Genomic DNA, 26,852 nt, shown 5'->3' on the forward strand with positions numbered 1-26,852 from the left:
GCAGAAGGAACACCTAACTTCTCGTAGCCCTATTACATGACCTCGATCAAACTCACTGATGTGTTGATACCGGCATCTTTGTCGCCCTAAAGGGATTCTTGACTAACATCATCTCACCACGCCCAATCTCAAAGGTAACTAACGCTCACGTACGTTACAGCGGGTATTTAAAGCAAATCTGATTTGCTTCCTCATAGGGGCGCTAGTGGCGCCGCTCTTATTTAATTGGCACGAAATTTGAACAGACATCATCTTTCAGATGTAAAAACATGGTTACCAACTTTCTTTTATATCGCACAACTCCTTCTCGGTGTTGCGACTTTTTTTCCTTCAGTCTATATACAAGGTGTAAATTTTAAGTTGACAAACCAGAATAACTCGAAAAATAAGCTTCACACGAAAAAAATGTGTAGAATCCAAAGTTGATTATTTTCGAAGGGGACATCCGCTGGTGCTAAAATTAGGCAACTTTAAAATTTCAAATGGGAACCCCCCATTTTTTATTGCAGAATCAGATTCTACATAAAAAGCTACGTACATTTTGTCTTAAACATTTGTTTTGATTCTTGGTAGTTGGCGCTGCAGTTCAAGAAAATCCATGTTCTCATTTTTGCGTGGGAAATGGTTACGGATAAATAGAAAATGAGTTCACTCGATTGTAAGTAGGATGTTTCGTTAGTTAGTTAGTTTGATAATTAAAAGTTGTGTGACCTCATGACCACGAAACAAACAAAACTTATCCGACTCTGTGGAAGAAATTAATTCGGTATTTGTAAAACTCTAATTCCTCTCTCTCAAACCCCACCGTATAGGGAGAGAGGGAGAGTTTTAGTTTTAGCGAATCAAAATTAACGAAGTAAATAAGTATTTTTTATTTATCCATAACCATTTTCCACACAAACATTCGAACATGGATTTTCTTGAATTACAGTGCCAACTACCAAGAATCAAAACAAATGTCTAAGACAAAATGTAGGTAGTTTCTTATATAGAATCTGATTCTGCACTAAAAAAATGGGAGTTCCCATTTTAAATTTTAAACTTGCCTCCCGCCCTACCCCCAGGGGGCTGGGGTGGCGGGCTAATTTTGGCACCAGCAGATGTTCCCCTCGAAAATAATCAACTTTGGATTCTACCTATTTTTTCGTGTGAAGCTTATTTTTCGAGTTATTTTGGTGCGTCAATTTAAAATTTACGCCGTGTATATCAGGCGATTCAACTGGCTCTAGTGATAGTTTTTATGCAATCTGAAATGCATTTAAAAACCAAGTGTAAAATTTTCTTATTCTCTCGTTAGCTACGTACAAATATTAGTTCTATAGAAAAAAATGAATTGGACATTTTTGTAGGAAATTTAATTAGATAAGTTTTCGCTGGAGGCCGTTTTTGAGTTACCAGAGAAAAACGCGTTTGAAGGTCACTTTCGTATGTTTTTCTTGAATTGGAAAACCACGGCCTCTAGCAAAAACGTATCCTGTTAAAAAGTTTAACTGCATTAAATTTGCTGCAAAAAAAGTCCTGCTCATTTTTTTCTGTAGCACTAATGGTTTGCTCATTGTTTCTGTAGTGGTTGGCGCGAAGACAGCGAGAGAGTATGAAAATCTTGCACGCATTTGAAAGCGTTGCGTGTTGCGTCAAGCCGGTGGTTGGAGGCAGCTGACTGTCAATAACCTCGGAATCTCCATGGAGCTGCTCGCGGTTAATTCTGTTTTAAATGGAAAAGTCGCAACGGTAGAAAACTGTAGCGAAATGCAGCAAGACCTGCAGAGGACCAACGCTTGGTGCAGCGATTGGCACTTGAACCTCGACACAAACGGATGTAACTCATTGCGCATGAAGAGCAGGAAAGACCTATTATTGTATGATTGCAAGACTGCCGAGGAATCACTCAAAACAGTCGCGTCCATTAAACATCTGGCAGTATGCGTACGGAGCAATTTAAACGACAACATAAAACTAATCGTAGGAAAGGCAGATGCCAGACCGAAATTCATTTTGGAAGAGTCCTCAGAGTATAGTCAACACTTGAAGGAGGTAACGTACGGAGCCTTCGTTCGACTGATACTTGAATACAGCTAGTTAGTCGGAAACACATTTCAGATAGGATTGGTAGATGGAATAGAAAGATCCAAGGAAGAGCAGCGCGTTTCGTCACAGATTCGTGTAGTACGCGCGAAAGCGTCACTGAGATATACGCCCAGCTCCAGGAGCAGACGCTACATGAGATGTGGTGTATATGACGGTGTGGTTTGCTATTAAAGTACCGAGAACATGCGTTCGTAAAAGAGAAAACCAGTACGAGGCATTCGTGTGAATCAAGGAAGTGAGTGATTGTCAAAAAATGGACGAAAAAGAGTTCCGTGTGGTGATTAAACATTGCTTTATGAAAAGCAGGCCCGCATCTCGTGGTCGTGCGGTAGCGTTCTCGCTTCCCACGCCCGGGTTCCCGGGTTCGATTCCTGACGGGGTCAGGGATTTTCTCTGCCTCGTGATGGCTGGGTGTTGTGTGCTGTCCTTAGGTTAGTTAGGTTTAAGTAGTTCTAAGTTCTAGGGGACTGATGACCATAGCTGTTAAGTCCCATAGTGCTCAGAGCCATTTGAACCATTTTTTTTGAAAAGCAAAACGCGTCAGCAGACTAAAGAGAAGCTTGATAAACATTAGGGTCACTCTGCACCTTCGATTAGAACAGTTCTGTAAGTGGTTTCAAAATTTTCGGAGTGGCCATATGGGCACAAGTGATGCTGAACGTTCTGGACGCCCTGTGGAGGTTGCGCCCCCAAAATCATTGATAAAATGTCAATATGGTGATGGATGACAGAAGAGTTAAGGTGCGTGAGATTGCTAGTGCTGTGGGCATCTCGAATGAACGGGTACGTAATATTTTGCATAAACATTTGGACATGAGAAAGCTATCCGCAAGATGGGTTCCGCGATTGCTCACCCTTGACCAAAAACGGAATCGTGTGAAGTGTTGGAAGGATGGTTTGCAGCTGTTCAGGAAGAATCCGCAGGACTTTAAGCGTCGTTTTGTCACTGGGGATGAAACATGGATACATTACTATACTCCTGAGGCCAAATAACAATCTAAACAATGGGTTACGGACGGAGAATGTGCACCAAAAAAGCTAAGACCATTCCTTCAGCCGGAAAGATTACGGCGACTGTCTTTTAGGATTCGCAAGGGATAATCCTCATCGACTATCTGGAAAAGGGTAAAACTATTGCAGGTGAATATTATTTATCGTTATTAGACCGTTTGAAAACCGAGCTGCAAGAAAAAACCCGACGATTGTATACAAAAAAAGTCCTTTTCCATCACGAGAATGCACCAGCACACACCTCAGCAGTTGTGGTCGCAAAATTAATGGAATTAGGATTCCAACTCGTTTCACATCCCCCTATTCTCCAGACTTGACTCCCTCGGACTACCATTTGTTCCCCAATTTGAAGAAATGGTTGGCGGGACGAAGATTTTACTCAGATGAGGCGGTGATTGCAGTAACTAATAGCTATTTTGCAGACTTGGACAATTCTTATTATTCGGAAGGGATCAACAAATTAGAACAGCGTTGAACGAAGTGTTTAAGCCTAAAAAGAGACTATGTCGAAAAATAAGAAAGCTTTACCCCAAACACAGTAGTTTTTATTTTTGCACGGACTTTTCAATCCGCATAATCACACGAAAACACCAATAAGGTAAAATTAGAGAGATTCGAGCAAACGCGGAGACTTAACAGCAATCATTCTTCTCGCGCACTATATTCGACTAGAACAAGTGTTGCACAAAATACTCTTCGCTACACACCATAAGGTAACTCGTGGAGTATAGATGTAGATGTAAAGCTTATGTTCAATAAATTCAGGTAAGCTGAATAATCTTCTACACATACCCAAAGGCCTTTTGAAACTGTAACTTCCTATACACCTCAGCTATGATCCATTATTAGCTGTGTATTCACATTCCTTAATGGGCTTTTAGAAAATACCAGCTAGACGCATAATTTCAAATAAAACTGTAATGTCCATTCGATTAGTACTCAAATTACACATACGTAAAGAGGATTTTCTACATATTTCATCACCTTACTGTGTCCAGACTGATGTTACTGTGATGAAACATACTAATTCTTGTACTCCCACGCAAAGTGGAAGAAAGTGTTTTTAATAGAGCGGTTTTTTTTTTAGATTAAATCGAAGGGATGGCTGGAGGAAAACCTTATAAAAACAATATTCAGTTATGCAATAGCCATACTTGGAAATTCTCAGTAAATTTTGAATCGCGGCAATGTCGCTTTAATAAGCATCGCGCACACATTTATCGAAATGGTAGCTCAAAATGGAATCTCAGGAGCAGGACTGTATTTGATTTATGCTTTTTTGGCACAAAGTGGTAAAGACTATGAGGACTACTACTGATTGGTGGTGTTAACAAACAATAGTTGTAGCATCCGGAATGGTTGTCTTTTCCAGTATTTCCTGTCGCTTCATTGTCAGTAATGATATACGTACCACAAAACGCTCTTTACTAGAACAGTAATCAGTTCTGCGTCATTGAGAAAACTTTCAGCACTTAGAAAGCTACTGTATGACCCGCACTGAACCACAAGGTCAGTTCACGACGGCTGTTTCTCGCTCTCTGTGAGATAATTTTCGTGTCATGCCCACCGGGATAAGTACCAACGAAGCCTTAGGTCCCGGTATTACATATTTAAACTATAGCCTGTGTTTACACCGTCACACCAGTGTGGCATGTAAAGTCAAGATTTTCTCTACTCGAATACTTTGACGAGGAACTTGCATTTTATTGAGACGATTACTTTTTTGGAGTTGCAATTTTCACAAATGACTGTGCTTTAATCATTAGCGCTTATTCAAAGACACTACAAATTTACTGTCGGCTTGAAATCTGTTTTCGTTATTTCTTTACGGTTCCGATCTGCTACCGTGAGATGCAAGTTAAACATTTGCCAAAACAAATGCAACAATTAACACAGTTTTATATGCTTTCAATGTTCTCCTGCATGTTACTTGTTTCATGTAACGTGAGCTTTATTTATGTGGTTTTTTGCAATATTTTCCTGTAAATAGCACGGCTTCTGAATTTTATTGTCTTTGTTTCAGTGCACAAATGTGTCCTATTTTTGCCTATATTGTTTCCAAATTTTACTGTACCTAAGTGCATGAATTCTTAAAACACTTTTGCTATCTCAGAATCATGAACTGTAATATATTTTGCATCAAGTCAGTTATTTTGCTATTAATAAGTATTAATTCAATATTTTTAATTTACTATTTAAGGTACTTTAGTAATATGATTTAATGAAATGTGATTCATTAGTTTAACAAATAAATGAGATCAGTTTATTGCAAATTGTATTTAAGTATAACATTCTGGAATTAGCTTATTAGGAAATTTAAAGCCGAAATATTGTCCGAACACCAGTTCGTTTATAGCAGGAACAGGGAAGGCAACAGATGGAGCGATCTTTACTGGACGGAACAACAAAGAAGCCGGCCGAAGTGGCCGTGCGGTTCTAGGCGCTGCAGTCTGGAACCGCAAGACCGCTACGGTCGCAGGTTCGAATCCTGCCTCGGGCATGGATGTTTGTGATGTCCTTAGGTTAGTTAGGTTTAACTAGTTCTAAGTTCTAGGGGACTAATGACCTCAGCAGTTGAGTCCCATAGTGCTCAGAACCATTTGAACCATTTTTTTTTTTTTTGAACAAGAAAGAAAGCCAGATAATCTGGTAAATTCGTGTGCTATGTGAGGGAATACTGTGAAAGACAAATGGAAAATGCTGGACATTTTACTATGAATTTCGGTAGCAGTTACATGAACAGCAGTCATGATGCATATACAAGAAAAGAAGGCAAGCGAGAAAGGAAATTTTCAAGCCCTCACCAAATCTCGATCCTTTCGCACAAGACGAGATTCCGTGTCACATATACAGATTCCCTGTTTAAGATGAGCTTGTTAGCGAATTGAGCGCCTCCGATCTTGTTGAGGTCATGGCATCGTCAATGACACTCGTTCTCAAGAGCCTCAATTTAGGGCCGTGAAAAGTTGTGGAGGGCGTAGATGTGGCAAAACTGCGATGTACATTTTTACAAGCGAAAGACATTAATTCGAGGACATACTTTGCGCCGACAAAACATGAGTAAATGCTGGTTCATGTTGTTACGAAAAGGTTGACAAGGAAGAATTATTCGTTCTTTTTCGTTTCGTCGAATAATTGCATTTTGCGTGGTTATAATTGGATTAAACTGAAATTAATTGCAACGTTTACAAGGTAGGAGAGGAGAGGAGAGGAGAGGAGAATTGAAGCTGTGAGGACAGGTCGTGAGTCGTGCTTGGGCAGCTCAGTCGATTAGAGCACTTGTCCGTGAAAGACAAAGGTCCTAAGTTCGAGTCTCGGTCCGGCACACAGTTTGAATCTGCCAGGAAGTTTCACGTCATTTACCTGTCGTACTCTGATTGGGTATTTACAACCAGCTGTCGAGAGTTTAAAATAACTACATGCGTACAGCCACATAAAACTAATCGTGACTGGTAGATGGAAGACTGGGATTCTGTGGTAGAATCCTCAGGAAATATAATCCACCCACGGCGGATGTAGTTTACTAAACCCTCGTTAGCATTGCTCAACAGCCTGGAGCAAGTACCAACTGGGATTTTACAAGGCAATAATACGGACTGGTCTTCTTTAATTTTCTTCATTCTTACAGGATTCACTCAGTTTCCGAACCTCTGTTTCTTAAACCAGTACTGTTAACTGTAACACATTTGACTTATTTTTTAACACAGTCGCCAGTAGATGAAATGTAGCTTTGAAGTCCAGTGATCGTAAAGTCGTTGGTTCAAATCTTGTTGGTACCAACTTGTCTTTTACTCTTGTTTAAATTCCACGCTTCCTAACAGATGGAAATGGTAAATTAACAAATACCGAATCATAATTTTGTAATATGAATGTAAAGACAACGGCTGTAAAAAATGGTAAGGTGAAGGTGGTTGTTTTGAGAAATTGTACAGTAAGATATTTCAAGTAAATTAATTGTGATGAGTCACTGTTTTCAAATGTTTCCAGACCAGTGATATGTTTTTAAAATCGTAAATTTCATTCAAAATTTTATTCTTAAGGATTCATCAATAAAAATAATAAAGACTAAAAAGCACAGAAATTATTTTGTGATTGAGCAGAATGTAAAAGTAACTTCATTCTCGCCTTAATGCAGCCGTTAAACGATTTTGAGGATGACTCTTAACATTTCTACCACCACAGTACGACGTAAACTTTCGTTTGGGTCTCTACATTGTTTAATCCCTTAAATAAATATTCGCATTTACCTCACCATCAACAACAACTTCTGAAGCGCATTTACGTTCAGCGACATATTCAGAATCTTTATCTGAGTCGCAGTTATCCACATTATCCTCAGATTCGAGCAAATCCCCCCTGGAAAGCATTTTCCTCACACGAACACCATGTTTTTCTATTATTAGCAACCGTGTTTTCGGCAGTTACCACTGTTTACATGAGGATATAGTGACAAATTTCCCACTGTGAGAATCTGAAATCGGAGCTAAAAAATCTGGGCTTGTCGTGGAACTGTCATCTAATATGAATAAAGCACATCACTTAGCATGTTTTACATACAATAACTCTGTTTCTCATCCACTATCCTTTACCACTGTTTGCAGCCGAGGTCTTCATATCAGATTCCTATTTTTAATTACTAATTGCAAGGAAATAAAATCTGATAGATATTTGAAATGCCTTATAGTCAAATGGAAAGTTAATCCATCAATAATACTCGTCAATCTCTGCACATAAAAAAGTATTTTATGTTCGGTGTGATGTTTCATATTTTTGTACCAAATTTTAATTTATTGTGAATACTCGCATTTTAATGCGATTAGTAATTAAAAATAGATGTTATTTTTATTAGAAAATTATGATTCAGTATATGTTAATCAACATTTCCATTTGCAAATAAACATCGAATTTACATAAAAGTAATAAGAATTGGTACTAACGATGTTCGAACCAATGACTTAGCGTTTACTATTTACCTTACGCGTTCGTCTAGCAAATTTGAAATGTTTTGCAGTTAACAGCGGTCGGAAGACTAATTTTTAAAGGTCATTTTTCTAGTTCTTTGAGAACTGCATCATACTGCTTTACGAAACTGGTGTCCTTCGTATTCTATTAAGTATGAAGGAAATCAAAGAAGATGAGTCTGTAAGGTCCTTTCGTTAGAGGAAATAGGGAAGATCCGAAGAAGAGCAGCGCATTTCATAATAGGATCGTTAGTAAGTGCGAAATCCTCACGGAGATGTTCATGGAACTCCAGTGACAGCAGCTACAATGGGGTATTGTGCATCGCAGAGACGTTTACTAATGTAAATTCGGTAAGCGCGCGTTCCTAAAAGAGACAACCTATATACAGGTTGTGTCAAAAAGAATCATCCAATTTGGCACGTCTATATTTCTGAAACTAATAAATATATACAGTGAATTTTATTGTTTGATGAACGGGAAACTCAAAAAGGTTTTTCCATACCTTTTCATAGGTGTTCAATGCACTCCCCCCTGCCTTGAGATGGACGGCATATTTCAATGTGGTATTCAAATTATTCCCACACTGCAGCGAGCATGTCTCGAGTTACAGCTTCCACAGCTGCTGTTATGCGGTGTCACAGTTCATTCATTATTGCTGATACGGACGCACATAAACAGAGTCTTTTATAAGCCCCCACAAGAATTAATGACATACACTCAGGTCCGGTGACCTTGCAGGCCAGCAGTGTAACGCTGAATCATTTGGTCCAGTGCGACCGATCCATCGTTCAGTAATCCTTTGATATAAAAATCCTCGCAACTTCAGATGCCAGTGTGGCGGTGCCCCATCCTGTTGGTAAATGAAGTCGTTCGAATCAAACTTTGAGAAAAGAAAGTTCTCAAGGATATCGAGATATGTGCTCCCTGTAACAGTGTTCTCGGCATAGAAAAATGGACCATACATCTTTTCCCGTGAAACTGCACAGAACACATTACATATTGGAGAGTGCCTCTCCTGTTGTACAACCTCATGTGGTTGTTCCGCACTCATATTCTCACATTTTTACGGTTCTCTTTCCATTTAAATAGAATGTTGCCTCGTCGTTAAACATTAAGCGTGGAAGATAACCGTTATCCCCCATATTGCCGAGAACGAAATTATAGAACTCCACAAGTTGTTGTTTGCCACCCCCACGAAGAGCTTGCGAATTTTGTACGGTTTCATGTGTAAACGTCAACATACGCGAGACAGACATCGGTGGCATGTTGTCGATCTGCACGGCGAACGGATTTCTGTCGATTCCTTGTGAAAGTGGCAACGGCCTAGCCACAGTGGATACACCGGTTCCCGTGAGATCGCCGAACTTAAGCGCTCCCGGGCGTGGCCGGCACTTGGATGGGTGACCATCCAGCCGCCGTGCGCTGTTGCCATTTTTCGGGGTGCACTCAGCCTCGTGATGCCAAATGAGGAGCTACTCTACCGAATAGTAGCGGCTCTGGTCAAAGAAAACCATCATAACGACCGAGAGAGCGGTGTGCTGACCACATGCTCCTCCTATCCGCATCCTCAACTGCCAAGGGAACCTCCCCATCGCACCCCCCTCAGATTTAGTTATAAATTGACACAGTGGATAGGCCTTCAAAAACTGAACACAGATCAATCGAGAAAACAGGAAGAAGTTGTGTGGAACTATGAAAAAAATAAGCAAAATATACAAACCGAGTAGTCCATGTCTAAGATATGCAACAACAAGGACTTTGAGAGCCGAGGAGCGCCGTGGTCCCGTGGTTAGAGTGAGCAGCTGCAGAACGAGAGGTTCTTGGTTCGAGTCTTCCCTCGAGTGAAAATTTTACTTTCTTTATTTTCGCAGAGTTACGATCTGTCCGTTCATTCATTAACGTCTCCGTTCACTGTCATAAGTTTAGTGTCTGTGTTTTGCGTCCGCACCGCAAAACCGTGCGATTAGTAGACGAAAGTACGTGCCTCTCCAGTAGGAACCGAAAATAATTGATCGCAAGGTCATAGGTCAACACAGGAAAACACGTCTGATATATTCTATACGACACTGGTGACGGCATGTGCGTCACATGACAGGAATATGTTGTCGACCCACCTAACTTGCACACCTGGCGAATGGGTAAAACAATTCTTCTACCTTGCCCAATTTAGGTTTTCTTGTGGATGTGATAATCACTCCCAAAAAAGTGATCAAAACATACGAGTTTGTCACATAAACTGCAACAAATGAATGCAAGAGTTTCACAGTCGCACAGTTTTCCCTGTGCTCTGTCAAAACATATGTTTTTTACGTTTTCAAATGTTTCCGTGTGTAGACCGTCAAATCCTGCATATGCCCAAGCAAATCTGAACATGTCCTGGAATTTTGGAGAGCGAAGTTGATTATGTGTGAGTGCCTGAACTTTGATAATTGTCTGAAAATAAAAAAATTAAATTTTTTGCTCGAGGGAAGACTTGAACCCGCGCTAACCACGGGACCACGGCGCTCCTGAGCTCACACTATCCTTGATGTTGCCTATCTTGTGCATAAACTACTCAGTTTGTATATTTTGCTTATTTTTTTCATAGTTCCACACAACTTCTTCCTGTTTTCTCGATTGATCTGTGTTCAGTTTTTCAAGGCCTATCCCTGTGCCAACTTATAACTAAATCTGAGGGGGGTGCGATGGGGAGGTTCCCCTGTCAGGATGACACGGCGGTCGGATGGTCCACTTGTGGCCTGAAGACAGAGTGCTTGTGAAAGTACGGCGGATGCGTTCGACGTCTGTGTCAGACACTCGGGGACGGCCCCGGCGATTTTCCTTTACACAAGCAATCTGTTTCTCGACATTGTTCATGCCGTCGTCTAATGCTCTGCGCTGTAGGAGGATTCACAGGGTGGGTGGTGGTAGTTTCCTTCAAACTGCTGAGGTCATCGGTCCCTCGGCTTAGAAAGTACGTAGTCTAACTGACGCTAAGGGCAACACACACACCCATGCCCGAGGGAGGACTCGAACCTCCGACGGGGGGAGCCGCGTGAACCGTGGCAAGGCGCCTCAGACCGCGTTGCTACCCCGCGCGGCGGAGAATCCACACCATACCTAGTACGAAAGTCACGCCGAACAGTTATTATTGACCCACTCTGCGCAAAACGTAGAATACAAAACGCTTTCTGTTGTCCCTACACCATTTTACTAGAACTGAAGTGGGCGCACACTGCTGCTTCCAAGCGCGAACCACGTAAAACTCGAGAGTTTGCTCCTTCCAACAATACACTGTTCACGCACATATCTCAAGTAACATAATAGTTGTGTGTTTTTTGTTCCAGTCTTTGATCACAATCTCAATTCTTTAGACGATGACCGGTTTCAGTCCGTAATGACGATCCTCAGATCTACAATCTACAGATATATACACCTAGTGAGCAGTGTGTCTTTCAACATAAAATAGCAATACGTATCACAATATACTATCATACAACCAGGGAAATGTACAGATAAAATACGGTAAAACGTACCTTTTTCACACCGTGTCCTAAAGTGCTAAGGCCATATTGGCATCGTCAAAATCGCGTGACCGCTACGGTCGCAGGTTCGAATCCTGCCTCGGGCTTGGAGGTGTGTGATGTCCTTAGGTTAGTTAGGTTTAAGTAGTTCTAAGTTTTAGGGGACTGATGACCACAGATTTTAAGTCCCATAGTGCTCAGAGCCATTTGAAGCATCGTCCAAACATATAAGTATAATCAGCATAGCATCGTCATATAGATCTAAAATAAGGTGTAGAATAGGCCGCATCGATCACACAGTCATTATTGCAACTGGCTACTGAAGTAACAGTAGCTACCAGAAATCTGTTTGCCTATGGTTCAAATGGCTCTGAGCACTATGGGACTTAACATCTGAGGTCATCAGTCCCGTAGAACTTAGAACTACTTAAACCTAACTAACCTAAGGACATCACACACATCCATGCCCGAGGCAGGATTCGAACCTGCGAGTGTAGCGGTCGCGCGGTTCCCGACTGAAGCGCATAGAACCGCTCGGCCACACCGGCCGGCGTGTTTTCCTACATCCTCCCTAGATGTCGCTACTGTGGGCTTAGATGAAGTCATCATTAACGTAACAGACATAATCTGATAAAAAACACATTATATAAAATACATGTAGCAGACCTTTAAAATTGATAACTATCATGGAAACCAATTGTGATACATTAAAAGACGAATATGGCCTTAACACTTTAGGACATGGTGTAAAAAAAAATATACGTTTTACCGTATTTTATCTGTAAATTTCCCTGGATGTATGATAGCATATTGTGATACGTATTGCTGTTTTGTGTTGAAAGACACACTGCTCACTAGGTGTATATATTTGTATATTGTAGATCTGAGGATGGTCATTACGGACTGAAAGCGGTCATCGTCTAAAGAATTGAGATTGTGATCAAAGACTGGAATTAAAAAAAAATTTTAAAAAAAATTTGACAGTATTGGATCCTGTTTGTATACGCGACTATGTCGTAGGTGGTGAATAATAGTCATGATTTTTTTTAAAACCGGATGATTCTTTTTGATGCATCCTGTATTGCTTCCTCCCACTTTCTCTCGTGGAAAGACTATGGAAGTAAAATTCGAGCTCATGCGGAGGCTTAACAATGGTCGTCCTTTCGACACATTCGCGACTGGCACGGAAAAGAAGGAAGTCAAAGTGTTACACACCATTAGGTGCTCCATCCTATTAGTAAATGAAGTCGTTCGAATTAGTCTCCAACTTTGGGAAAAGAAAGTTATCAAGGATATCGAGATATGTGCTATCTGTAACAGTGTTCTCGGCATAGAAAAATGGGCCACACATCTTTTCCCGTGAAACTGCTCAGAACACATTAAATTTTGAAGAGTCCCTCTGTTGTTGTACAACATCATGTGGTTGTTCCGTACCGGAGGCTTAACAATGGTGGTTCTTTCGACACACTATTCGCGACTGGAACGGAAAAGGGGGGAAGTCAAAGTGGTAGGTGGCTTGCGGGGCATACATGTAGCTGTAGAGTGTAGCTGGAGCATGTGTTAGTGTACGTGCGCGCACGCCCCTCTTGTGTGTACTGACGGAAGCGCCGTGTTCCCCGGTGCCGGCCTTGCTCTCGCCACAGACCGCCTGCACACCGAGAGCGGCTACATGTCTTCGCCCGAGCGGGGCGGTCCCTCGAGGGCTTACGCGCCGCCGTACGCCCCCGCCGGCGCCTCCGCCTACGAAGACCCCTACTACAGCCAGTACGCCCCGAGATCCGGCTCCATCACGCCCGTCATCGACGAGGAAGCCAGGTATGTAACTCACTTCTACTTCCTTACAACTAGATACATGAACAGTACGAAAAGCTGACAGCCTGACTTGTGTTATAAGGCGCTTCTGTTAAAAAATAGTGTGTATCGTAAGTAAGAGCGAAAATGGCAACGAGTTACTCTGGGGCTTCAGAATATGCCTGCGCGAAAACTACAAATCATACAGAAAAGTTTTTAATTCACGTTACAGGTGCTGAGTAGGGGCACTGTTTGTGGCACTGCAAACGTCAATATCTGCTTGCAGGTCATTGAAGCTGCTGACACGAATTGCCTAGGAAGGCATGACAGCAGCCCACTTTTGTAAATCTATTCACTGCGTCGCCTATCTACAGGCGCTAACTAATTCGATGTGACAACATGGAGCTGATGATTTCTCTACATTTTCTGACGTACTTTACCCCTAGTGCAGTTACGCCGTGTGGTTTATTACGAATCGAAACGGAAAGACACTCTGTCCACTGATTTTTCTGTACGGCTTGTAGTTTTCGTGCAGTTGGCTACTGAAACATCGGAGGTCGTTATGAATAACCCGGTTTACGATAACAGCCACAAAAGAGGTTCTAGTTAATAACGGTCCTCAAACGTGATAATCGTCAATGTGCGGTTAGGACCCTGCTGTAACTTATATATGAACAATCGTTCTCATTAGTAAAAATCTGTAAACTTTTCGATCAGGTTCTCATCCAGCTAGGATCGAATTTCACCCATGGTCTACATTAACTCCGTCTTCAGGCCACGGGTGGCCTACCGGGACCATCCGGCCGCCGTGTCATCCTCAGTGGAGGACGTGGATAGGAGGGGCGTGGGGTCAGCACACCGCTCTCCCGGTCGTTATGATGATATTCTTGACCGAAGCCGCTACTATTCGGTCGAGTGGCTCCTCAATTGGCGTCACGAGGCTGAGTGCACCCCGAAAAATGGCAACAGCGCATGGCGGGAACCGGTGTATCCACTGCGGCAAGGCCGTTGCCCTGAGTCATATATTACCCCCAAAAATGCGACGAGAAGCAGCCATGGTCAGGGAATACAACAAGATCGAACCAAACCCTGAACTACCGGTACACATGGATATACCTGATCTGAGTACCAAGAGCCTTCGTTCAAGATACCCTCCTCTTGCTCTCGACAGCCTTACTGGGTCTGACATCAACTGTTGCAGAAGAGAATGGCTCCAGAATGCCCCAACAACTTGCCACCTAATGCCTTGTATTACTGAGGCAGTACCTGGGTTTGATCAGCCCGTATGTCTGTTTCCGAGACCGGAGCCGCTATTTCTCAGTCAAGCAGCTCCTCAGTTTGCCTCACAAGGGCTGAGTTCACCCCGCTTGCCAACAATGCTCGGTAGACCGGATGGTCACCCATCCAAGCGCCGACCACGCCCGACAGCGCTTAACTTCGGTGATCTCACGGGCACCGGTGTATCCACTGCGGCAAGGCCGTTGCCCCATGGTCTACATTAACAAGAAATACAACAATACTTCAGCAATTATGATTTACTGTGCACTCGTCCCTGTTAAAGAAGGTGTTCCGTGTGTCATCCTCGCATTCGGATGCAGTACTGCACTCGTTCTCGCAGGTAGTTACGAATTCTCTCGAACACCTGCTCGTCAATCTCGACAAGACTGTAAAATTCGCTGCTCCAGGTCTTCAACCGTAAAAGCGGCAGTGCTATACACCTGAATAATTCAGACGTTCCGAAACAGAAAAACCCAGAGGATTGGGGTCAGCTGATCTCGGAGGCCAAGGTACAGGCCCTGCTCGACTTATCCATCTTGGCGCCTCAGATGTCGTCTTGTATTAGGAAATATGTGCCCATCATGGATATACCACATTCCCCAAAGACGGGAAACTGGTGAAATTTGAGCGCAATTAAATGAAGACTTGATCGAAAAGTATACATTTCAAATACATTCGTTCTACCTAGGTCAATATTTCACACACAAATCTCTAGCGGATAGTAACCACACATTCACACTTACCTTGCAAATACCTCGTTTGCAGATCCGTGTTTACTAGAACGATTTTGCAACTGTTATCAGGTATTTCTGTCTCAATTGTCGCTAAGAATTATGATACACAGAGTCTCGCTACTAATAGTTCTCAGCCACATTTTGTCTAGTTCGATAGATATCCGGAATTTCGTGTTTGCCATGAGTAAACGGAATTAACTCCAAATAAATACTGCTCTTCGAGAGTTCCACAGAATAACAAGGATCAACCGAAAACGTATTTGTTTCTCGTTACAAGCATTTTTTAAAACTGAAATCTTAAATGCCCATTCGATACAGTCGACCAAAATTAGTGTGGCGCCATATTGTGCTCAATGACAAGAGCTTTCCAATCTTTCGGTGCCTATCTGCTGTTGTGAACTGCATTAGAGGGATGCATACAATTTAAATAAATGTTAAAATGAGCTACAACGTTGAAATGCATATTTTTAATATTATAGCTTCATACTGTGAGCAGCAGGAAAATAATTAATCAGAAAATAATGGTTTTAGGGTTTTTAGGTTACCTCTTGTTTCGTGCTGTTTCCTGTCGGATACTATGGCCCACAACCAAAGCAAGAAAACATTAAATGACACACAATCTTTTTCTGTTACAAAACAGTGTACTTTGTAGATTTCAGCTCTTCTGATTGATTCGTGTCAGTAGAAGAATAATGGAAGATTTGTAGGCACGCCTTAATGCAAACACTTTGTTATCCCTGAACTAGTTTCAGCGATAACTCGCCAACATCAGTTTTCATACTTTTACTTTTTCTGTACTTTATGTGTCACTACTTTCATAACCTGTTGTGTTTCAACATACAGTTTGTAATGCGTTGGCCTCGACTTATTAGGCTACTGTTTTGAAAACTTCATTTTAGTGCTTAAAAATGCAGTTAATGAAATCTTTGTGTATGTGTAGTTTCTCTGAACGTCACTTACTACGCTTACTTCGAGTTCCCAAAACAGATACCCAATACCGCTTCTGGTTCGCCATGTAAACACACCATTGTCGATTTTAAAAATGCAGTCTCAGCTATCGGATTTAATGATCCATAGCCGATTTTTGCTTCCATGTAAACGCTTCATCGTTTTTGAAACGTGTTTACATTGTCTGTTCCGTTTTATTTTTTAAAAAATATCGGCTAACAAGGCGGAGTGACTGTTTTGTGCAGCGAAACAGAAGAAATATTAGATCGAGGAAGAAGTTATCCATACTCCATACTGAACTACAGAGAAACAGATACCGTGTTGATTAGATCGGAAACCAGAACAGCCGAATACCAGAGGCCATTCGTGTAATACAGTAAGTCGATTGGAAAACGTATATTTGACCGGATTTGCAAAAGTAATTCAGGCTTTAATATGAAGAAGCGACTGCGGAAAACGGTACCCGAAATTCTATTTTCGTCTTCGGTAAATTGTGCCGCGTGCAAACGTAGTAAATGATAGCCACAGTAATTCACGTAAACTCTTTTCTGTCTTGTTATCTGTACTCTTAACAAGCAGTTCTGAAGCTCTGTGTTTCAGTTTCGAACGTATCGTGCAAATTAACGTGTGGTTAAAAAAAATACTACAAATTAATGTGTGGTTAAAACGTTGAACTAAGCCTATCCTTTTACAAATAGTGCCTATGTGAATACACAATGTAATTCCCGCACTCCAACTGCAAGCCGAAAATTAAGAAGCAAAATACGCTCTAATTTCGCATTGTGCGAAAGTGTTATAGTCAATAGCATCAAGAATCTCGTCATAAAGTGCCACACGTTTGCGTTTGTCATCAGGACGCAGAGCTTGTAACAGCTGTGTAACTTGTGCGGCTTCATAACCAACCGACGTCTCAAAACACGCCAAATTGTTGTTTTAGGCAGTTGTAACTCCCCACTGGCACGAGGAGTTGATTTTGAAGGACTACGTCGGAAAGCAGTTTGAATTCGTGCAACATTTTCTTCACGAACACGAGTGCGGCCAGAACTCTTTCCTTTACATACACATCCTGTACAGGGTGTTTCAAAAATGACTGGTATATTTGAAACGGCAATAAAAACTAAACGAGCAGCGATAGAAATACACCGTTTGTTGCAATATACTTGGGACAACAGTACATTTTCAGGCGGACAAACTTTCGAAATTACAGTAGTTACAATTTTCAACAACAGATGGTGCTGCAAGTGATGTGAAAGATATAGAAGACAACGCAGTCTGTGGGTGCGCCATTCTGTACGTCGTCTTTCTGCTGTAAGCGTGTGCTGTTCACAACGTGCAAGTGTGCTGTAGACAACATGGTTTATTCCTTAGAACAGAGGATTTTTCTGGTGTTGGAATTCCACCGCCTAGAACACAGTGTTGTTGCAACCAGACGAAGTTTTCAACGGAGGTGTAATGTAACCAAAGGACCGAAAAGCGATACAATAAAGGATCTGTTTGAAAAATTTCAACGGACTGGGAACGTGACGGATGAACGTGCTGGAAAGGTAGGGCAACCGCGTATGGCAACCACAGAGGGCAACGTGCAGCTAGTGCAGCAGGTGATCCAACAGCGGCCTCGGGTTTCCGTTCGCCGTGTTGCAGCTGCGGTCCAAATGACGCCAACGTCCACGTATCGTCTCATGCGCCACAGTTTACACCTCTATCCGTACAAAATTCAAACGCGGCAACCCCTCAGCGCCGCTACCATTGCTGCACGAGAGACATTCGCTAACGATATAGTGCACAGGATTGATGACGGCGATATGCATGTGGGCAGCATTTGGTTTACTGACGAAGCTTATTTTTACCTGGACGGCTTCGTCAATGAACAGAACTGGCGCATATGGGGAACCGAAAAGCCCCATGTTGCAGTCCCATCGTCCCTGCATCCTAAAAAAGTACTGGTCTGGGCCGCCATTTCTTCCAAAGGAATCATTGGCCCATTTTTCAGATCCGAAACGATTACTGCATCACGCTATCTGGACATTCTTCGTGAATTTGTGGCGGTACAAACTGCCTTAGACGACACTGCGAACACCTCGTGGTTTATGCAAGATGGTGCCCGGCCACATCGCACGGCCGACGTCTTTAATTTCCTGAATGAATATTTCGATGATCGTGTGATTGCTTTGGGCTATCCGAAACATACAGGAGGCGGCGTGGATTGGCCTCCCTATTCGCCAGACATGAACCCCTGTGACTTCTTTTTGTGGGGACACTTGAAAGACCAGGTGTACCGCCAGAATGCAGAAACAATTGAACAGCTGAAGCAGTACATCTCATCTGCATGTGAAGCCATTCCGCCAGACACGTTTTCAAAGGTTTCGGGTAATTTCATTCAGAGACTACGCCATATTATTGCTACGCATGGTGGATATGTGGAAAATATCGTACTATAGATTTTCCCAGACCGCAGCGCCATCTGTTGTTGAAAATTGTAACTACTGTAATTTCGAAAGTTTGTCTGCCTGAAAATGTACTGTTGTCCCAAGCATATTGCAACAAACGGTGTATTTCTATCGCTGCTCGTTTAGTTTTTATTGCCGTTTCAAATATACCGGTCATTTTTGAAACACCCTGTATCTAGAAACTGTCGATACCATCTGCGAATGTTCCACCCATTCGGAGGATCAATTTGGTACCTAAACCTGAAACGTATTTGCACTGTAATCACGTAATTGCACTTCGCAAACTCGAGAACACAAAATGATTTCTGCTGCGGAATAGCCATTTTAAACTATGGCCGTTACCAAGCAAAACAGAAGACAACTGACACCTAGCGGTTGTTAATATAAACTAGATTGTGATTTCGTTTCTCCAATACCCGAGAAGAGGCGCAGCGATCGATAGTTTGAACGAAATAATACTTTGTAATAAGAAACACCCTGTATTAGTCACCTTCTTTGTAGATAGTGTGGAGCTGGTATCAGGAAGTCACGTAACGCTACACCGTTGTCATAAGTCAAGGCACTGAAGTGGTGTGTTTGCAGTGCCAAATCAGCACAGTAACATGGTCGACGTGAAGATGTAACAAAATAACAGAAACGAGATATTCTCGCGCCCATGACCATATCGTTAATGCAGTTGGCAGATTTGTATGAGTATCAACGCGGACTGCCCAACGTGTCTACAAAGGATGATGTTCCACTGGCACCCATGTAACACGGTGTAACAACAGTGATCGTAAAAACATCCTAACCGGCAGGGACCGGAGAGGAATGTCGAGCCTTGTCAATGACAATCGCTTTAAAAGTTGACACGAATTGCTGCTGTTATTGAATAATGATGTTTTGAAATGAGGTAAGTGAACACATGTAATTCAAAGACAGTATTCTGATATATAGTTTCATATGGAAACGACTGGTTGCTTAGACGAAGGTCCGAAGATTATAAAATATTGTTGGAAACTAATCACATCATAGCAATAATTGTACAAGTGAGACGGTAAGAAAAGGATAAATCTTACATTTCAACATGTTTGCGGAACTTCTTGCGGCGAATATAACTGAAACAGTGGTAGTTCAAAGATTTTTGCTTTTTTTTAAACACAGAGCGTTGTAAACAATAACAAATGTCAATGAAGATTTTTGTGACGCCGCGTTTTAAGTCACCTCTTTCTCCTCGTCAGTCACGTCTTATTATTAGCGGCTGTAGTTACCATTTTCCCCCTCCCCCTTTCCTAAAAACAAAAAAAAATGCAACGTAATTTATGGATGCTCCCATTACAGTTAATGCTAATTTCAAATGTACAGTTTAATACAATTTCCTTATAATGAAAACAGCCATATAATTATTTTCTGTTACAACAGAACTTATGAGAATTTAACTTTTAGAATTAAACTGAATACTAAACGTCAAAGTTTTCATCAGGACTTATTTAAAACTATTTTAACATATTGAGTTTTCATACGCATTTGCGAAAATTAGTGGAAGGATTCTAGGGGTTATGTTATAAAGTACGCATGATTTTTTAAAATATATGTTTCAAGAAGTTAAACCCGTTGCCAGAATTCCCATAGTAAAAGGCATATGGAAGCAAACTGAAATAAGTATACATGAAATAACTTACGAAAACACTCGAGTGTGCTAGCGGTATGAATCATTATACCAGTTTTCACGCGAACTCTGGAACCGATTACTATGGACATTTAGAGTCTGGTACCTCATAAAAGCTTATTGCTCACTGCGGCAAATAAAAGTTGATGTCTCTAGTGGACCAAACAATGTCGAATCTGGACAGTGGCTGAGTGGAAGGCGAGTAGTGTAATTTGACGAGCCGCGATTTTGCCTCCTTTCAAACGATGTAAGGCTCTCTGTCACCGACGGCCCACTGAGGCATTTAAACCGATGGAGATGGTTCCTTGATGTTTTTACGTGTTTTTCATACCGTGACTTGGTTCCCCTCGTTATCGTGAATGCGAACCAGGATGTTTCTTTGAACATTCTCGCCGACCTTTCTTTTACGTCTTCATGGTAGTATGCTGTAGGCACTCGTCTTTTCCAAGGCATGTTCTCGGGGCACCTCGACTACCCCCCCTAACTCATCATATCTCAGTCCCATAGAGAGAAGTCTGGGACTATTTGGAACAGCGGATGAAATGTAGCAATCAGCGTCATGCTTTGTAGCTCTGCAGGATCAAATCATGAGGGAATGTCTTCATCTGCCTGAGGAAACTTATGGACTCTCTTCGCCCAATTGGCATCTTTATCAAGGCGAGAGGTAGTGTTAATTGGTATCTGTCTGATGTCTCCAGGAGTTTGATTCCATGTCACGTCCGTCGCAGATCGATCACTTGTATAAACGTGTGTTGCACGTGAACCGTCGGATTTGACATCAGATTAAACAATTTATTCGAATCGAAGGAACCTTCAGCGAATAGCTGTCATTAATGCTATACTATAGTGTCCGACCGTCCAAGAACCCGGAAGTTCTCGATTCGAACATATACTCGAGAACTGACGCCGAGTATTCGAACACCACATCCGAGAATAAAACCTGCCATTTCACGATGCAGACTGATTCATGTCGCTAGCACACTCTAGTGTTTTCGTAAAGTTATTTCGTGTATACTTATTTCAGTTTGCTTCCATATGCCTTTTGCTATGGGAATTCTGGCAACGGGTTTAACTTCTTGAAACATATATTTTAAAAAATCATGCGTACTTTATAACATAACCCCTAGAATTCTTCCACTTATTTTCGAAAATGAAAACTCAAGATGTTAAAATAGTTTGAAAACTTTGACGTTTAGTATTCAGTTTAATTCCAAGAGTTAAATTCTCATAAGTTTTGTTGCAACAGAAAATAATCATATGGCTGTTTTCATTATAAGGAAATTGTATTAAACTGTACACAACGCGGCGTCACAAAAATCTTCATTGACATTTGTTATTGTTTACACCGCTCTGTGTTTAAAAAAAGCAATAAACTTTGAACTACCACCATTTCAGTTATACTCGCCGCAAGAAGTTTCGCAAACATGTTGAAATTTAAGACTTATTCTTTTCTTACCATCTCACTTGTACATTTATTGATGATACGATTAGTTTCGAACAATATTTTATAATCTTCGGACCTTCGTCTAAGCAACCAGTCGTTTCCATATGAAACTATATAACAGAATACTGTCTTTGAATTAAGTGTGTTCACTTACCTCATTTCAGATCATCGTTATAACTATGGACACTCGACAGATAAACTTAACGATATAGCTGTCACAAACAAAGTGAAAAAAGGCTATAGTGCACAGAGGAAAGAAACACAGATAGGCAATTGATTGCAATTAAATAGTAATTATTCTGGTATCGATTGCGGATATACCGATGTTGGTTTCACGTCAATTTATTTTTCATAATGGATTATCCTTACGATTAATTCTTTCAATTTTTCCTCTTTTGTTTATAGCTTGATTGCGGAAAGAAGACGGACCATTCCCTAGCACTTTTTTTTTCGTCATAACGTCGGCACAGGACATTTAGTGTCGATGTGTTTTGTTTACGATTGCTGCCAACATCGACGATCAAACAGTAATGACTCTTGAGTAGCAGGCGAAGTCCTGTGGTGTTTGTGTGCCAATTCGGATACAAATAACGTAACAAGTGAGTTTGAACGTGAACGTCTCCGTTTCACTAATTCTCGTTAGTTCCGTTGTAAATTATACCCCGGCTTTCGATCGGTACTAGTGGTGCAAACCCCCGAATTGACAGTACTAGAAGGAAATAAGTAAACGTTGTTTGCAAGAAATTTAAATGACACAACTATTTAGGGAAATGCTTTCTAGAACTAAATTTAAAGCCGTAACTTAACAACTAATCGAGTAATCGATTATTAGGATATAATTAATCGAGTCGTTTAAGTAACTGGAAAGGTAATTAATCGTCCCTTACTCATAATCGACCATCCATAGAAGCAAACCCTTCCGATCAGACGGCTGAACCTATCCGTCGACGTCTCTCATACAACAATGGCACAGGACTCTTTAGCGACTAAGGAACGACGAAAGACGTATAAAATGATGGTAAACAGTGGTCTCGTCAGTGGGTTTGCAGCCAGTCTCGACACGGGGTAACTCGTTGGCAGCTGTAGCAGCGTGTGTGGTGTGTTTTGCAGCGACACGGAGCTGCTGGATGATTCGTACAGCCTGTACGGCGTGAAGCTGTCCGCCGCCGGGGGCAGAGGGGGCGGCCCGCCGGGTGCCGCCCCCCGGGGGCCGTTCCCGCCTCCGCCCCCGGCCGCTGCCGTCGTCCCCTACGATGCCACTCGGTAACCACAGCCACGCCCCCTCAGTAGTGGCGAGGGACTGCATCCGCCCGTAGCTGCCTTGCTCAGCATGCCGTAGCAGGGGATACTAACCGCTCTCACCTCTACGATTTATCCTTCCCCGGCCCTCCCTCCACGCACCATCATCCCGAAGCCCTACTAAAACGACGATGAGTATTATAACTTTTTTTTCATTAGCAGGTTTTACAAAGAGCGCTTACCTGTCGTAGTATTTAGTAAATTTGCTTAAATTATTTAATGGCGACATGCTTCAACGTATAACCTTCCCACCAAGCAAAAAATGCGAATACAAAAACATATAGTATGAGTGTACGTAGAGCATAATGTACTAGTTTACTGATTTGGGATATGGCGCGTCCTGCTCTGCTCATAAGAAATGGCTGTCTTCCTGTTATTCTGATAAACAGAGGAGAACCCAGCACATCCCAATACACGAAACTGGTACGAAGCTTTAACTGCCACCGCAAAAAATAAAGTTACGTAGTTATTTTCGTTTGCTCGTTTGTAGGTACATGTCTACAGGTCTGGTACACACTGAAAACCCCCGCCACAGTGTGGTAGCCGCTAGATTCAGGAGTGAATCCAGGCTCTGTTCTGGGATTCATAGTTTGTTACTGTTTCTCACCCTCCCCCCCCCCCCCCTCTCTCTCACCCCTCGAATATACACAGATTGTCAAAAAAAAAGTGAAGCACCCAAAGACGTGGTCGGATGTGACTGTAACTTTGTACACGTACACAACATCAGCGGGTATGTCAATGATTTGAACTTCAATTCTTCATGACAGGCCACCAGAGAGCATTTATGTTGTTCGGATTTAGTGTTGTTGCCACGCCAGGTAGGGTATATAAGGAGCGTGAGCAGCGTCAAATATTGTGACAGTAGCCTGATGTTGCACTGCGTGGGATGTGAGAGCAGGCATATTCCTTGTCAAGATTGCGGTCGATCTTGTCTGAACACCACAGTGGAGGATCCTCATATTGTACACCAACTGATGTCCGCGCCTGCCACCCGAGAACAAGTAACGGACTCTACAACATTCTGTGTCATCCCAACCAGTGATCGGAGACTAATAACAGCCAGACTACGAAATTGCTGCCTCACGCGTGGGCTGCCGTTAACACCATAACACAAACGACTGTAATGATTATTAAGTGGACACCCTAGCTGCAAACAGGCGTTCATATACTTCATTGAGGACATGTTGAAAATGTGTGCCCCGACCGGGACTCGAACCCGGGATCTCTTGCTTACATGGCAGATGCTCTATCCATCTGAGCCACCGCGGGCACAGAGGATAGTGCGTCTGCAGGGACTTATCCCTGGCACGCTCCCCGTGAGACCCAAACTCCCAACATGTTCACACCACTACGTTCGTAGTGCGCCTAATAGATGTTTGCCCGTCATACTCATTACTCGTGGCAGATTAATCTACCAAGTCCCGTACTAGTTCGGGCATAGCGAGTGCATTCGCACAAGAAGGTCAATGGCCTGGAAACCATATTTTAACTAAATATGACGGTAGTATCAGTTCCCGAATGAACAGATACCGCTGATGACTATGCAGCTTTGCTAGAATGAAATGATAATTAAATGGACACCCTAGCTGCAAACGACTGTGTTTGGCGTGGTGCTGTTACCAAGAAACATGGGCTGCTGATGAATGGCGATGCATTGTTCAGAAACGAATCGCGGTCGTATACCACCTCTGATGAGCATGTTACGGCGACGCGGGGAGAAGCCTCTTGCTTACAATGTTTTGGTGAGGCACAAGCGATGTTTCTCCTAGCGTCATTGGGTATTACTTGGATCACGGTTGGTAGTCAATGAGGGATCTCTAACGGCATGACACAGACATTCTAGGTCCACATGTGTTACCCCTCATGCAACAGTATTATTGATTTCCAAGAGGATAATGCTCGTTCGTATATTGCATGTGTGTCTATGAACGGTCTGTGATGCTGCGGTATCGCAATGTCCAGCAAAATTCACAAATCTGTCCGAACAAAACATGTGTAGGACGAGCTGTGACGTAAACTCTATTCCAGTGCCAGTAAACGGCTTGTCAGGGACCAGTTTGCCTCAGGATAAAACAGGTTTATGACATCCTTCCCAACCGAACCATGGCATGAATCCAGACCAGAGGGGGTTGCAGTTTCATACCGGTAAATGGGCTCTATTCTTCTTAAATTTGACAATATTTCATAATTACTGTAGTAAAACCACATACTATCTCACGCCATTAAGTGCCATTCGTTTCCTCCTGCCCATTTTGGTTGTGTCACCAGACTGCAGTCTCATTGACACAAGCATATAGCTGAAAATTATCCTGTGCTAATCATAGCGTGTCAGTTCTAGAATTTCGTGCAATTTTTCAAAACCCTTGGTTTTCACATGCTTAAATTCTCTGAAAGTTAACAGTGAAATATGAAAATTATAAGGGGCTTTCAAAAAGAAACGAGGCAGGAACATAATTAGAGAAACCAGTACCTGTATTTTAGAAGTACTGACCCTGGCTGTTGAGACACGTGTCCCACTGTGACACAAGGCAGTGAATGGCTGTCTCATAAAATTTCCAGTGCTGCGATGTTAACCAGTTCCGCAAGCACAGCTGCACGTCGTCGTCCGAGGAGAATCGTTTGGCCCTCAGAGCCTTTTTAAGGGGACCAAAAATGGCGTAATCACAGGGAGAGAGCGGTCTGGACTGTATGAGGGGGTGGCTGACAACTTCCCATTTGAATTTCTGCAGGAGTGCCGCTACTGCATTTGTTGTATGAGATTTTACATTATCATGGAGCAGAATGACCCCACGGGTGAGATTGCCTGGTCGTTTTGATTTGACCACTTGGCGAAGGGTGGTCAAGGTTTGCGAGTAACGCCGGGCATTCACTGTTATCAGCACTGCAGGAAGTGAATCAGAAGGGGGGCATCTCGGTCAAAGAGGAACGTCAGCATAACCTTTCCTGCACTCGTCTGGATGGCCTTGGCATTTTTTTTTGTGGTGGTGACCCTGAATGCTTCCACTGGAGACTTTGTCGTTTCGATTCTGGTTCGAGGTGATGACACCGTGAGTCGTCTCCAGCCACCACTCGTGCCAGGAGTGCCTTCCCTTCCTGAGCATAGCGGTGCAGATGAGCAAGACAGCAGGCCATTCGACATGCTTCCTGGTGTGGTTGAAGACTGTGGGGCCCCCACTGGACACACATTTTGCACACGTGCAGTCATTCCTTCGTGATGGTTCAAAATGGCTCTGAGCACTATGTGACTTAACTTCTGAGGTCACCAGTCGCCTAGAACTTACAACTAATTAAACCTAACTAACCAAAGGACATCACACACATCCATGCCCGAGGCAGGATTCGAACCTGCGACCAGAGCGCTCGCTCGGCTCCAGACTGTAGCGCCTAGAACCGCATGGCCACTCCGGCTGGCCATTCCTTCATGATGGTGTGAACATTTGTGACGCTCAATCCGACGACGGCGGCTACGGCTTTCACTGTCACTCGGCAGTCCTGGGTAATGAGTGCATCCGCCAGCTGCACGATGTCATCGGTAATGCACTGTGGTGCTCCGGACTATGCATCATTGGCTAACGACACCCGTCCTTCCCTGAAGCACTTGTGCCGCGCCTTGACCCTTGCACGGGACATGCAGTGTTCACTATCCACTTGCGACATTCGTCGATTAATGCCTGTTCCTCACACTCCTTCCGCTGTCAG

At 42.6% G+C, this 26,852-nt stretch overlaps 1 protein-coding gene across 1 annotated transcript in view; it reads left to right on the top strand.

Annotated features, from left to right (window-relative positions):
* The window catches only part of LOC126426708 (coiled-coil domain-containing protein AGAP005037-like), a 250,976-nt gene that overhangs the window by 23,109 nt on the left and 201,015 nt on the right, over positions 1 to 26,852 (top strand). The window contains exon 3 of the mRNA XM_050088630.1: positions 13,208 to 13,379. Coding sequence (XP_049944587.1) covers positions 13,208 to 13,379 — 172 coding nt within the window. The remainder of the gene's footprint in view (positions 1 to 13,207; positions 13,380 to 26,852) is intronic.

This window comes from Schistocerca serialis, chromosome 11 (genome assembly GCF_023864345.2).
Source record: "Schistocerca serialis cubense isolate TAMUIC-IGC-003099 chromosome 11, iqSchSeri2.2, whole genome shotgun sequence".
In the NCBI taxonomy this organism is placed as follows: Eukaryota; Metazoa; Arthropoda; class Insecta; order Orthoptera; family Acrididae; genus Schistocerca; species Schistocerca serialis.